General features: G+C 25.5%; 1 protein-coding gene across 2 annotated transcripts; it reads left to right on the plus strand.

The window, feature by feature from the left end:
- Positions 1–7,294: 7,294 nt before the first annotated feature.
- On the plus strand, positions 7,295–12,030 carry LOC145838537 (uncharacterized). Of its 2 annotated transcripts, none has more exons than XM_082946149.1 (4): positions 7,295–7,432; positions 8,496–8,800; positions 9,158–9,624; positions 11,509–12,030. In XM_082946149.1, exons 1-4 carry the CDS (start codon positions 7,384–7,386, stop codon positions 11,876–11,878), a joined length of 1,191 nt encoding a protein of 396 aa, XP_082802275.1. In that variant the 5' UTR covers positions 7,295–7,383; the 3' UTR covers positions 11,879–12,030. The 2 variants fall into 2 exon arrangements, with proteins under 2 accessions (XP_082802275.1, XP_082802276.1); XM_082946150.1 differs by lacking the exon at positions 7,295–7,432 and adding an exon at positions 8,321–8,396.
- The last annotated feature ends 2,097 nt before the right edge of the window (positions 12,031–14,127 follow it).

The raw sequence follows: 14,127 nt of genomic DNA on the forward strand, positions 1-14,127 counted from the left end.
AGACATTAAGAAAGTATAATATTTAGTTAAATGATTAAATGCGTTGACTTTTATCAAAACTAAAACTTAAAATAGTTTTGTTCAAAAAAGCTAAAAAAAAACTAGTAAATATATTAGTAACAGCAAGTTTTAAAAATTAAATTATTTAAACAAACTACATTCATGGCTAAGCATTAATGTTCTTCTTCTAACAAAGTTTTAAATATGTACGATTATAACAAAATGACAAAAGTTATTGTAATGCTTTTCTTAAACACTAATAAAATGACAAATTGTGTATTTTTAAGACATGCTTTGTCATTGATAAAGAAAATTGATAAAAAAAAAGAGTAAATGTATGCAGTCGTATAAATCTTAAACATTTTGCGCATAAATCTTATTTTTTATAAGAAAATGTTTTTATTTTAATCTTACTTTTTGACATTAACTTTCTTAAAAAACTGAAAAAAAAAAGTAAGATGAATCTTAATTTGGCTAAATTGGTTAAGTTTTTATTTAAATTACACAATAACAAGCAGATAAAAAAACTTTAAGGCTGAAGATTACTAAGTTTAGTTGATATATTATCAAAAATTGCTATTTCTAATTTATATTATTAATCAACAGGTGAAAAGATCTAGTAAAGGTTTTGATGTATTCTTTTTTACTTGGACCATCTAGTGAAATTTGTTCGTGTAATTTAACCTTTTCATATGTATATTCATAGCTTGTAGTACAAGCTTACTATCGTTTTTTTTTTCAATTTTTTTTTCTACCCAATTTTTGTTGAACAAAAATTCTGAACTGATTAAGCAGGTACTTAACTTTTTTCTTGCTACTCTTATTTTTGTAGACCAAATACTTTTTATTTATAATAAATGATAATGAAAAATCAATGATGACCTCTTAATTTTACAGTCGTAGTTGTTTTCAATCCATTTTAATTATAAACATCTATGACAATTAATTTGACTGAGTATATATGGTTTTGTAATAGTTCATTTTAAGATAAACTTTATCTGATTTTATTAACAACTATTTATAACAAAAACACATAGATAGTATCAATTGTTATTTATTTTTAATTTAGTTTTCTGATAAACAATTTCGATTGTTTTAAGATTTTATGTGCAAATAGGAAAAGTTGTTACGTCTAGATAAAGTTTAATACATTTTCAGCAACAAAAAGTTTTAAGTAGAAAGTGAACGACTGAAAAATAACAATTTTTAATTTATATGAACTGCACTTTTATCAAACTTCTTTTTAAGTTAAAGTGCAAATATAAAAAAAGTAGGCAAAATTTTATGCTAGCATAACTATAAAAATATAATAGAACATTGTTATTATAAGTCAGCAAAAATAATTAAACTAGTACATAATTACTTCTAAACTTTTTGTACTCATAACTAAAATTTACAAAACAATTCATTATATTAGTTATTTTAAATTTACATTATTTATAGTAGCTATTTTTTTTTTTTTTAATGTCATGGTAAAAACACTTGTTAGTATCATAACATGAGCCGTATTGAGTAAGAATTGCAAATCATAATATAGCACCAAGTGTACTTAGTCAATTATTTAGTTTAAATTAATGCTTTGTATAAACCACTGTTTAGAAAAGGCTATCAGGAGTTTAATACATCTCACTGTAAACAAAAAAGACTTTTTGTTTAGTTAAAAAAATTATTATCTGACCTAAAACTATTTAAACATAAGGCGTAAGCAGGTGTTGGGAATTAGAAGTCTTCTTAAAAAACTAACAATTTAAAAAGTATCTTATTAGAATATCATAGCACCATAGTTTATCCACTATTTACTATACAGGTTTTTAAAATTATTATTCTAAAAGTGTTTTAATTTATATAGATAGCGTGTTTGGAAGCAGTTGTATTTTAAAAATTTGCTACAATACGGCATACTTGGTTCATATTATGAAAAACAGGATGTGAAAACAACACACACCATTTAGTTTGTTAGAATGTTCGTACGTTTTTACTTTGTCTAAAAACGTTTGTAGAACAAAATAGGCTCCGTTTAAAAAAAAGATTAACACATTTTACATTGAAAGGTAAATTAGAGATTACCTTCAAAATACACATCAAGTAAAACTAGTGCCCCTTTATTGAGGTCAGACAAAATCAAAACAATTTATTTCGTCATAGTTCAAAGGAGTTGACTTACAAAGTATTGCAACGAATTTCGAAACATATATGTGTTTTCATTGTTGTTCAAACTTTCGGATACTTTTAATTCATGCCACGGATGAGTTGAACCCGGCTACGACGAAAGCTGCAAAATGTCGGCATTTAAAACAATGCTTAACAAACTTTTTGAGTCTTTTGTTTATGCTATTGCAGAACTATTAACAGCGGTTTTCTGATCTTATTTAATATGAGATTGTGCAAATAACTTGTTCGGTATTTTAAACAAAGCTGCGGACAAAACACAATTCTAAGTAGTTTATCACTTTTCTCAGTTACTCAATTTACTGCTTTGTCATTTATAAAAAATGAAAACAAGTTAAATAAAAAATAGTAATGTATTGAAACTAACTAATTCATAAAACTTTCAAGCTTAATAAACAAGTTAACCATTCATCGAAGTAGTTTTAACAAAAGTTTTATTGTAAAATTAGTACAGTTTTTTTCTTTATGCAAAAATATGTTATTTATTATGTTAAAGTTCAAAGCATTTGAAACAGCAACTAACATTTAAAAAAAAAGTTTCGGACTGAAGACTTTTAATAAAATTAGAAATTTTAAAGGCTACTGCAATGATGGTAAAAAAAACCTTTATATTAATGGCAAAAAAATTAAATACATAATGAAATTAATGATTAGTTTGTACATGTAAAAAGTTTTTACTGATATCACCTTCAAATATTACTAAACTAAATACATAGCTTTTAATAAAAATATTTTATAAGCTTTCAACAGTTTATACGGTTTGAAAATGTGCAACTTAAAATAAATATTATTAAACTATACAAACTTTTTATAAATATTAATATGTCAAGTTTGTAGTCTTAATAGTTTTTTTTTATGAAGTAAATTAAAGTTAAGTCTTTAATCGTAAAGTATAGTTTTTAAACCGGTTAGCGTATGTTAAAAACATACTTTGTGATTCATTATGTTTATTAACAATATTTGTAATTTTTTAGATTTAGTATTGAATATGTGAGGATAGTAAATGGTTATAAATAAAGTTTCAATTTTTTTATGTAACAGTTTATCAATATAAAAAGTTTAACCAGCTAATAGCTACTTAAAATGATTTTAAAAACATTATTTGTTAGGTCATAAAGCAGATATGGAAAAATAGAACAAAATAAATTTTATTAACTTAAGTATCATTATCGTTTTAAAATGTTAGTACTGACAAATGTACTTAGTTTAAATAACTACATTAGATATGGCAGAATAAACTTTAGATGACGTCGTTTGTATCTGCCTCATTTTGCAAAAGCACGTAGTAAATAATCGTCATGCTGCTACAGATGTACTATTGTGACGTCACAAAGACGCAGTTTTATTGTTTTTTTTATGACATTGAAATCAGGTTAATCCGAAGTAATAACAAACTAATAACATGAACCGGCCTAGTCAGTTTAGTAAAGTTTTTTTTTATAAAAGATTGCTCTTGTAAAAACAGATGAGCATAAATTTTTTAATAAAAACTTCTGTATACTATTTAACCATTTTAAGTAATATTGTTTTAATCACGTTGAATTGTTTAATTTTATAATGATAAAAAAGCTTTTTAAACTAAAATAATTAAATTTGTGTTTCTTAAACTATTCACATAGTTATTTATTTTTATAAACAAAGTTTAAGAAATATAATATTTTATCCTTTTACATAGTAAACGTATAAAAAAAGATGTCAAATTTAAAAGTTCTAGCACTTAAAATTTTTTTTATTTACAAATTGAGTTGCTTACTAGAAGAGTACAAATAACTAAGGATCATTTAACAGTTTATAAAACTTATAAAAAACTAAGAATCGAAAACAAAAACTAACAATGTTTTTCTACGTGAATTAATAAACCTTTCTGCAGGTTTTAGCTAATGTTTTTTTCTAAAGTTAATAGTGAACTTTTTAATAATTTTTTGTAAATATCAAAAAAAATTCTTCTGTTCATACTAATGTTTTTTAAAATTTAATGGCTATGCAGTTTTAACTTTTGTCAAAAAACTTAAACTAAAAAATGATCGATTTTGTAAATAAAACTAATATCACAAACATTTTCAAGTAAAAAAAAATGTTGGTTTAGTTTGCACTATTTCAGTTTATCAGTAGCTTTTAAGTTGTGAAAATAAGTAGTTTGTTTATTTAGCTCTCATTTTTGTACTTTTATTACATGGCTTACATTTAAATCTGATAACTAATCTTAACACCAGTCGAATAATGCAATATTTTTATCTTTGTGTGTTTAGCACGAAACATAAAAAAAAAACTTGCCCTTTATTTTGTAAAAGTATTAAAACTTTCATTTTTCAGATGTTTCTTTTTTAAATGCGCTTTTTTTAAGCTCATATTAATTTTGTTGTTATGTTTTTATTATTATCAGTAACATTTATTGACAAACTGTTTTTGAGGAAAATGGCACCAGAGTAAGAAATAAGCAGATTAATTTTATTTTGTTTTAAAACGAATTAAAACGTTATATAGTAGTAAATGGTCATTAATAAATCCTAATATGTTTTTCACGTTAGCTTCTAATATTAAATTAACAAAAAGAAGGACTAATACTTTATTGAAATTTTTCTTGATTGTTATTATATAACAAATATAAGAAAATCTGTTGTTTTTTATATATTTTAATTTTACAACATTAATTTTTTATCATATTATACTCCAGCTTTTTAGAAAACATTAAATCTACTAAGTTTTTAAGCTTAAAAGATATATTTTATTGAAAGTAAAATTGTTCGTATTTTTGTGCGACCAAAAAAGAATACCTTGATGTTGTTTTGAAATTACCTGGTTTTTGTGTTACCCAATTTTTACATATTATTACAAAGCAACGTAAAAAAATTTTTATTACTTTTTTTATATAGAACTTGGTCCGAAAGTTTTTACAAAAAATTTTTGATTTAAACCTGTTCTGGTTATATTTTACAATGATTATTGAAAATTTTTTTATGTAGTGTGTTCAACAGGGTTCGATTCTAACATTGTTCAAATAAAAAACAAGTGCTTAGCTATTTTTCCAGTTTTGAAAGGTAAAAATACTTATTTGTGTTTTAGATTAGCATATTGTTCTGAATAATGTTTATTTGTTTAATACATAAATAAAACTAAAACAAATGTATTTAGTGGACCATTTTTTAACAATACAGTATTTTTACACAAATTTGTTTCTTTTAAAGTTAAAAGAACATTTAAATTGTATTTTTTTATGAACCTAAAAGTAACGAAACGTAGAAAACGTGTGAAAACACTAAAAAACAAAATAAAAGTACTTAAGTATTAAAATCGATTTACTTTTGTTAGGTTTTGTTTTATAAAGTAGTTTAAAATATGAAATTAGGTTATTAAAAGAAAAACATTTGAAAATTGAAAATGAGAGAAAAAAAAGGAAAAAAAAAACTTTTTCTGATACGATACATAGTATTTGTATAAATAAGAAAGCCATAGAGTTCAAGTTCAAATCAATTTTTGTAAGTTTATAAAAGATGTTTTAATAAAAGCGTTTGAGTATATCTAACTAAATATTTCAAAGAATTTTTTTAGTAAAATAATACTTTTAAAATGTTATTTTTTCATAAACTATTGTACTTGTAGCTATAGTTTTCAAATTTTTAACTTAGATATGCTAGTTTATTCGTTACTTAATTGGTTAGCTAAATTAGTTTCTTAAAGCTCTATAATTAAAGCACATTTTTGTCATTATTTAGATTACATTTTAAATTTTAAACAAACTACTAAGAAAATTTTATGCAGTTAAAATATACTAAACTATTTTATTATAAACTAGACTGTTTTAAATATAGTAATGATTTAAACGTTTAAAAGAAAAACTTGTATGCTTTAAGCGTGTATGACAGTATTTTTAGCATTCATATATCGGTTTAGTAAAATAGACAAAAAAAAACTTTTAATATAAAATTAGATATTTGAAAACTATTGTTTTCGTTCTCGTCTATCTAAAACTAAGAAGTTCAGTAAACACAATAACAACCTATATAACAAACCAAGTATTCAGTCTAGACCACTGGATGAACTTTATACTAAACTTATTCGAAAAAAAAAAATTGTATACTTTTTTATCGTCGTAAATAAACGTGTAGCACGGAAAAACAACAATGCTGCGGATGTACTTTTGTGACGTAATAAGGCCGTAATGAACGGATTTGCTGAACTTTTCATTGTCCTTTTGAAATCCGCTTAATCCGAAACAATAACACCGAGCTGTTTTGACCCGGCCACATAAAGTTGAAACACGTAAAAATGGTGTTCCTAAAATAGAACTTTTTCTCTTGTTGTGTGTTTTTTTTTTTTAATAAGTTTTTTATTTTTATATATTTCAAGTTTAGTTAATTTTTAAGAAAAAAAACAGTTATTAAGTAGTTTTTTGAATTATTATGAAACTATTTATTTTTAAGGTTTTTTAAACTGAAAAATTTCTAGGGTTTGTAAACCTGCAGTATAATAAAAGGATTATTAAAACTTAAATGTAAAATACAATTTAAAGAGTTTTAACCGAATATAGAAACAAGTTTTTGGTTATGAAACACTTAAAACTTTTAAGGTTTACTACATAACATAAAACGAATATGAGAAATAGTTAGTAGTTTAAATTAGTTATATCAAACTTAAAAATTGTTTCAGTACACTTAAAAAAGGCAATTGTTGTTTAAGTAAACATTATTACCTAATATTTTCCAAAATGTTTTGAAGTATATTGTTTACTTACACTTAAACGTGTTAAGCGAGTAAGTTTTTACGAAAAATTCACTAAACTTTTTATTTGTACAGCTTAACTGACATTAAAATAACCAAAACTAACAATAAATAGTTCAGCCATAACTAATCACACAGTTATGCAAAGAATATTTTTTCAGTTTAAGTTTGTAACGTGTCAGTTCAGTAGCAGCTATTGAGCTTTATAGATAGAAATCTTGTTGTTTTTAGTTTTTTTTATCCAAATTTTTCGTGTTTGTATTCTGGGGCCTATATTTAGATCTGATAAGAAGCGAATAATGGAGTATTTCCATCATTGTGTGTTTAATATATCACTTCAAACGACTACCGAGTCACGCAATGTAAAAATATCTAAATTTTTTTCAGCAATTGTGTAACATTAAAGAACTAAAGTTGCTTAATTCTGCAATCAATTAGACTACCCCTTGGTGAGACTTTTCATATTATACGACAATAGACAAGGACATTAATGCAATGAAAACAGCAACGCAACAAATATATTCGCAACTTTCCTTTGACTCAGGTTGGAACTAAGTATAGGTGTAAAGTTTGTAATAAGTAGATAAACGAATAAATGGCTTTAGTTTTAATTAAACACGTAATGTTTAATACTTTACTTTGAAATTGTTTGTTATGATTTAAATAATAAAACTAGATTATAGTGCTTTTTATTCTTTACTAAATTTATTTTAACAAAATTAATTTTTAAAAAGAATTTCGTTGTTTTAAAATTTACTAAAAAGTTTTTGTGATGTTTAAATCAGCTATACATTGAGTTTTTTAAGTTAGTTTACATTTCTTATATCTTTTAACTAAAATAGTAAAGTATATGGTTTTAGCTTCTTGAGAATTAGATTCTTAAAAAAATTTAAGAACCCTAGAAAATCAAATTTCAATCATACACCTAGGCTTTATTAATATCTAAAAAACAAAACTTCTCCAGTTTAATTACAACAGAGGCTTTAAATAAACTAATTTTGATCTTAATATTGTATGCTGTTTAAACATTTTTTGAAAAGCGATATTTTGTTCAAGTGTTACTTTTTAAGTACGTTCAAGTTCAAGTTTGTACAAACAAAAGTTGTACAAGTTTTCAAGTTGAAAAAAAAAGCATGCTCACTTTATGCTGACTTTTTGTAGTCAATATTTTTTAAAGAACTTTTTGTGTGTTTGTTTAGAATATCAACAAAGTAACGATAATAAAGGAGTGTTAAACAATCCGGTTTTATTTATTATTTTAAAAGGTGTAACGCTTTCGATTACACTAATACGTTGTGTAACATCGAAAACACATGCAAAAATATTTTAATTTACAGTAAATATCAAAAAATATTTGTAACCAAATTGTGAAATTTTTGTATCAAAAATATATAAGGAGAAATAGTGATAATAAAGAAGAATCTTGGATAATAGAATAGAAAACTAATTTTATGTATTGGTTATAAAAACACCGCCTATCAAAATAATATTACATGTACCGATACTTTGTTAGTGAGAATTATTATCAAAATATTATTTTAACTACTTCAAAGCTAAGACTAATCTATTTTAAACATGTTTTTTTAACTACAATTAATTCTTTACAGGCAAGTACAGTTGGAGATCTAGCATTGACGAAATGAAGAAAACGCCGCAAAAAAATCCCCGTAATAGAAGACAACCGTCGATGCCAGACAGTCCCGGCAGCTGCACGAAAGATAAAAGCATCAAATACAACAGGAGAAAATCCCTGCCAACTGAAAACTTTAGGGTGCAGAGAAACCCTTCGACCCCCATGACATTCGGGATGCTCGACCCCAAGGACGAGTCGTTTCTACGCAACGCCAAAATTCCGAACAGGTTGCGAAACGGGGAAAACACCAGAACGAGAAAAAAATCGATAAATTCAAAAGTGGGTGCCTCTTCAAAGTACTTTCGTTTTTGTGGCGTCACAATGCGATTGTCGCTTAGTCAATTGTCTAGCTGAATAGTTAATTGTCACGTACTTTATACGCTTTTTTTTTGTATTTTGATGTTGTTTCTGGCATAGTGTTTTTTGAACTTTGACTTGAATAACTAAAAAATCAAGCGACCAAATAAAGGTTAACTAAAAACTTAAGTTTTTAAAAATTTTGATATTTTTAGCTGTTTAAGAAACAAATCGTCTTTAAATTAAAAGCAGTTTAAAATACTTTCTTATTTATATTTTTGCTCTAGTTAAATAGTTAAATTGATGAATAAATAAAAATGTAACTTCCTAACTTAACAGAAAAGCAACTTCTTCGAAGACAGCAAATTAAGCAAGTCGTACGCAAACAAAAACAAAAATATGAACGATTCTTTAGTTTCTAGAAGTAAAAAATTTCCGCAACAAGACACCGGCATGTTTCCACCACTTACCAGCCTTCCTTCCTCGAAGTCAGCCGACCAATTGGAAACAATCAAAACGTCGTGTTGCCGCGGAAACCGGACCAGGAGGTTGTCAGGTTTTACGGATATCAAAAACTTAAACTTTTCTCACAACCAATCAAAATCAAGCAAATACTCAAACAACTTGACGAAAAATTTAAAAAACGTTTCGACGATTTCTCCCGTCAGCACGCCCTCAAACGGTAAGAGATTCGGGAGAAGAAATGTGAGGAGGGCATCCATGCCCATCGTTCTGGTGAATGGGAAGAAGGAGTTTCACAAGCAGCAGCTGAAGCTGTTACCAGAAGATGGAACGAGCGATAAAGGGTGAGTTTTATAGTTAAACAATACTTTTTGCGAAAATAATTTTGATTTTGAGGTTGTTAAAAAACTAACAAGACTATAAACTGTATATATAAACTTATAAAACACAATAAAACTATTAGTAAGTATGAACAGCTTTGGTAAAAAAACTAAAAATTAACTTTGATAAAGGTTACTAAAGTTAATATTAGTGACCAGGCTACAATGTTATAGTACAAGTATATGATGTTATTTTCTAAACTCTTCTAGCTTACGAAAAGTTAGGCTCTAGCAAGTATCAGCTTTGAAACTAAAATAATTTTTCAGGAAAAAAATGTTTAAGTTGATTTATCAAACACATTTTAGCTTAAAAAATAATACATGTTGATTTAAAATTTACTACAACCACAAAATCTTTTAAATTTTTCTGAAAATTAAAACCATGTTAACCAGTTAATCAAATATGTTGTTTAAAGCAAACATACAGTATATATCAGTGGTTTTTGATATTAAGAAGCTGTATTAACAGAAAAACTTTATGCTACAAAGATAACTTACTTTATATGTTTTTCTATTTTTTACATTTTAGTCGGACGTTTTCTGTTAAGCCATATTTTGAGTTTTAACATATCAGATTGAAAATAAATAACCTTTAGTTTAAAAAGTATTTTCATTCAAGTAAAAGTTTTTTGTTTACAGTAAAATAGTGTCTGTGCACACTACTTTGTACAGGTGAACATTTTGATTATATCATATACTACAAACGAAAGCAAAACATGTTTACGTTTGAAATTATGCTATTTTTAAATAGTATAAATTAAGCAGTTATATTATTAAACAATACAGTAAATAATAAGCTTTATTGATAAAAAGTGAAATAAACTAAGCAAATGGTGTTTTCTAAGCAGCAGTTGTTGATTTAAAAGTATATCAATATTTTTAAGTGTTTGTTCAATTTTAGAAAACATTACTTTTTAAAACTTGTTTTATCTACCTTGGCGGTAATACAAACATTAGTACTTTATTTTTTAATGCTGTCAAAACATAAAATAACCATCAAAAGTTCAAACAGTTTCCACTAAATTGCAACAAGATGTAAAAATTTAAAAGTTTAAACATAGAAAAAACTGTGTTTAAATTACCCCCAACAAGGCGTAAAATGTTTTTATAAATATAGTAACTGGTGCTTTACAAAAATATTCCAACCAGTTTCAGAAAGTGAAGAATATTTACAAACTTTTATTCAAACATGAACTTGTGTCATTCACACTGAACAAACTCTTGGTGACTTGTTTAAACATAGATTGACATGCTATTATTACTTTATTTTGAAATATTTACATAATGTCAAGAATTTATCAGATTTTAAAAGTATTTTTGTAAACTTTTTAAAAAATTTACTAAAGTTTTTCCTATATCAATACTAATGTTTGTTGTATATCGTTAAAGTTTGTTTACAGTTATTTAAAGGCAGTAACAAAAAATTACTATCTAACATTAATTTTTTCTTATTTATCTTTTGTCTTATTTTATTTAAAAGTTTATAAAATTAGATGTAAAATAACTTTGTAGGATATAAACATATAACAACTAAGAAGTTTATTTTGTAACTTTGCATTGGAACTTCCTAAACAACATTAATTTTGATTTGATTTTAAGAACTTAGATTCAATTTTACTTTAAATTTTAAACTCAAAAAAGTGGAATACACATATTCAAATCCAAACACAGCAGTGGTGAAATAATTTGATTGCTCTCTCGTAGGACAATGTTGCAAAAATTTTTTACAAGACCATCTTTAAAATAGTATCGAAAACAAGCAACTTGCTCAAAATCAATTAACGTTCTAGAGCTAAACATTTTTTATTATTCGAGGGGTCTTCACTTTCAACAACCAATTTTTTTCAGTATAACGTTCGATGCTTCAGGAGAAGATCACCTGAGAAGGAGCCACCAGATCCCACCCAAAACCCTCCACAGCTCCGCCAGCATCGAGGAGAACCGCGCCAAGCTCGAAACAATCGTGGTCATTTCTCCCAACGGGATTCCCCCGAACCGAAAGGCGAAGAGGGAGGAGCTGACGAAGGAGAAACTGCTGTTGATGGAGGAGAGTGAGGAGGAGGAGGACAGGTTGTGGGGAGAAAGGATCAGCAGGTGGCTGGACGGGGTGGCGACGGGAGAGGAGGCGTGCCAGCAGGTTCTGGATAACGTTGTGACGTCACAATCGCCGGAGTTTCAGAAAGCGAACGCCATCATTGTGGTATACGGTGAAGATTAAAATAAAATGTCTTTTTACATCTTTTCTTTATTAAATTTTTATTCTTTTTTTTTTTTTTTGATTGTTGTGGGGATTTTCAAAAACTAATATGTATAAGCTGTTTAAATAATCGTTGAGTTTAACTCTTTGCACTGTTTTGTACTTTAGGAAAAAGTGGCTAGTATTAAAAAGTTTAATTTATAAAGATCCTATCTTTTAAGATTTAATTTTAAAGAGTTTTGTAGGTTTTATTTAAAGTTTTAAAAATATATCATAAAAACTGAATACTCAAAAAAAATTTGCTGAAAGCTTGTTTAAACTTATAATTCTTAAATGTAAGTTATACACGATTTAGAACTTTAAATATAATTTCTAAAAACTTTTTAAAGCCATAGTTTATATTTTATTTTTATATAAGTTTATCTTTTTAGCATTTAATACTTTTTATAATTTTATTAAATCTATCAGCTTTAAAAGTTAATATTAGACTTTTTTTTGTTGTTTTTATCTAGTTTTATAACCTGTTATTTTTTTGTAGTTAGTTTAAATTGAGTTGTGAGTTTTGTTGGAACTTTTATGTTTGAGAGTTATAAATCATAAATGTAATAAGATTTGATCATATATTTCTTAAAGAATGAACAAAATATTTTTAATAGTTGCCATAGTATTTAACTGACGATGTTGTAATTCGAACAACTGAAAATTTTAGTATACTACTAGAAGAGATTAACTTTAATAATGCACTTTAAAGTTTGTATAATTAAGGTTTTTTTTTGATATTTTTAACTTGACATTTTAGAATATTTAATGTTCTAACATTTGTTTAAGTCTTTCAAAAAGACTCTAATCATTTTAATTGTTTCAGATTCTTTTAAATCTTATTGTTTAGAAGTTAAGATATTTCGTCAACCTTCTTGTTATACAGTCAAATAACTTGTGTCTTTAAATAAAAATTATTTATGTATTTACAATAATATGTGGTTTGTTTAAATAAAAATTTTTACATTAAAAAAAAAACGAAAAACGCTGTTAAATCTTATATTTAATGCACATGAACAAAAAACCTCTTTATTTTAACTAATTTTTACTTAAATTTAGAACTGATCAAACTTAATATTGATTTACGTATATAAAAAATTTTATTTATCAAAATATAGTTTCAATGATTTATTGAAAAATTTAAACTAACTTAAAACATGTTTTTAAGCTTGTTCAACAAACATAAATAAATCTGCAAAAGTTTTTTAGGTGAGCTTAATTTTTTACACTATGTTTAACGTGTGCAAGCATGATGATCACAAAAAAAAAACTAATTCTTTGAAAAATAACAAGTAGTTTTTATTATAAGTTTATTTTTATTATTATTGAGTTCAAAGACATTATGCTTTAAAATTTAATTTACATATGTTAAGCAATAAACTGTACAAGGTTGAATTTTTATGTAAGAACTAAATTAATTACTTAAATTTTATTTAAAATTGTTCTTTTTTAATTTCATGTTCTGAACTTAAACTTTAAATCTTTTTTTCACTTTGTTGTCAAAGCTGTTATATGTAAATTGCAAAGAGTACTAAGAATCAAAAGTTAAAACACAACATTTTTTTTGTTTAAACAGCCCCCAACAAAGCTAAAAATGTTTTTATAAGTATAAAAACTGGTGCTTTAAAAAAAATACTCCAACCAGTTTCTGAAAATAAAGTTTGTTTACATAATGTTTTTAAACATGTATTTCAGACAGCAAGTTTACATAGTTTAAATTTAGTTTAAATACCAACTGGACATATTATCGTAACTTTGTAAGTATCGCGTAAAAACATGTATTCGAAAATTTTTCAAAGGGTTAACATGTTTGTTTAAAAACATTATGAACAGCATTTTTAAGTATTATCCTTGTCTTCAGAAAAGTCAGTTTTAAGACATTCAAACGTTAATCTGTTAAACCATAAATACGGCACACGTTTTTTCGATTGATATAAAACTTTTCATTTGTGCAAAAAGCATGAGAATTCAAAAGTTTAAAGATTTTAGAGTGAGCAAAGTCAGCTGTTAAAACTTTATAGATTTCTTTTACTTTTAACACTGATAAAAAAGTAAAACAACTAACAACACTTTTTAACTAAACTTTTATTAAAAATTTATTAAAGTTAATTAAATTGATTACTCATAGTTTTTTTCTCTCAATTTAAAGATTATACATAAAACATCAGAGCTTGGTTATAAGCCTTACAACATTTTTATATCTATGAGTGTTCGTTTGTTTTATTGTTAGC

Source organism: Thalia democratica, chromosome 6 (genome assembly GCF_965202585.1).
Source record: "Thalia democratica chromosome 6, ktThaDemo2.hap1.1, whole genome shotgun sequence".
Classification (NCBI taxonomy): Eukaryota; Metazoa; Chordata; class Thaliacea; order Salpida; family Salpidae; genus Thalia; species Thalia democratica.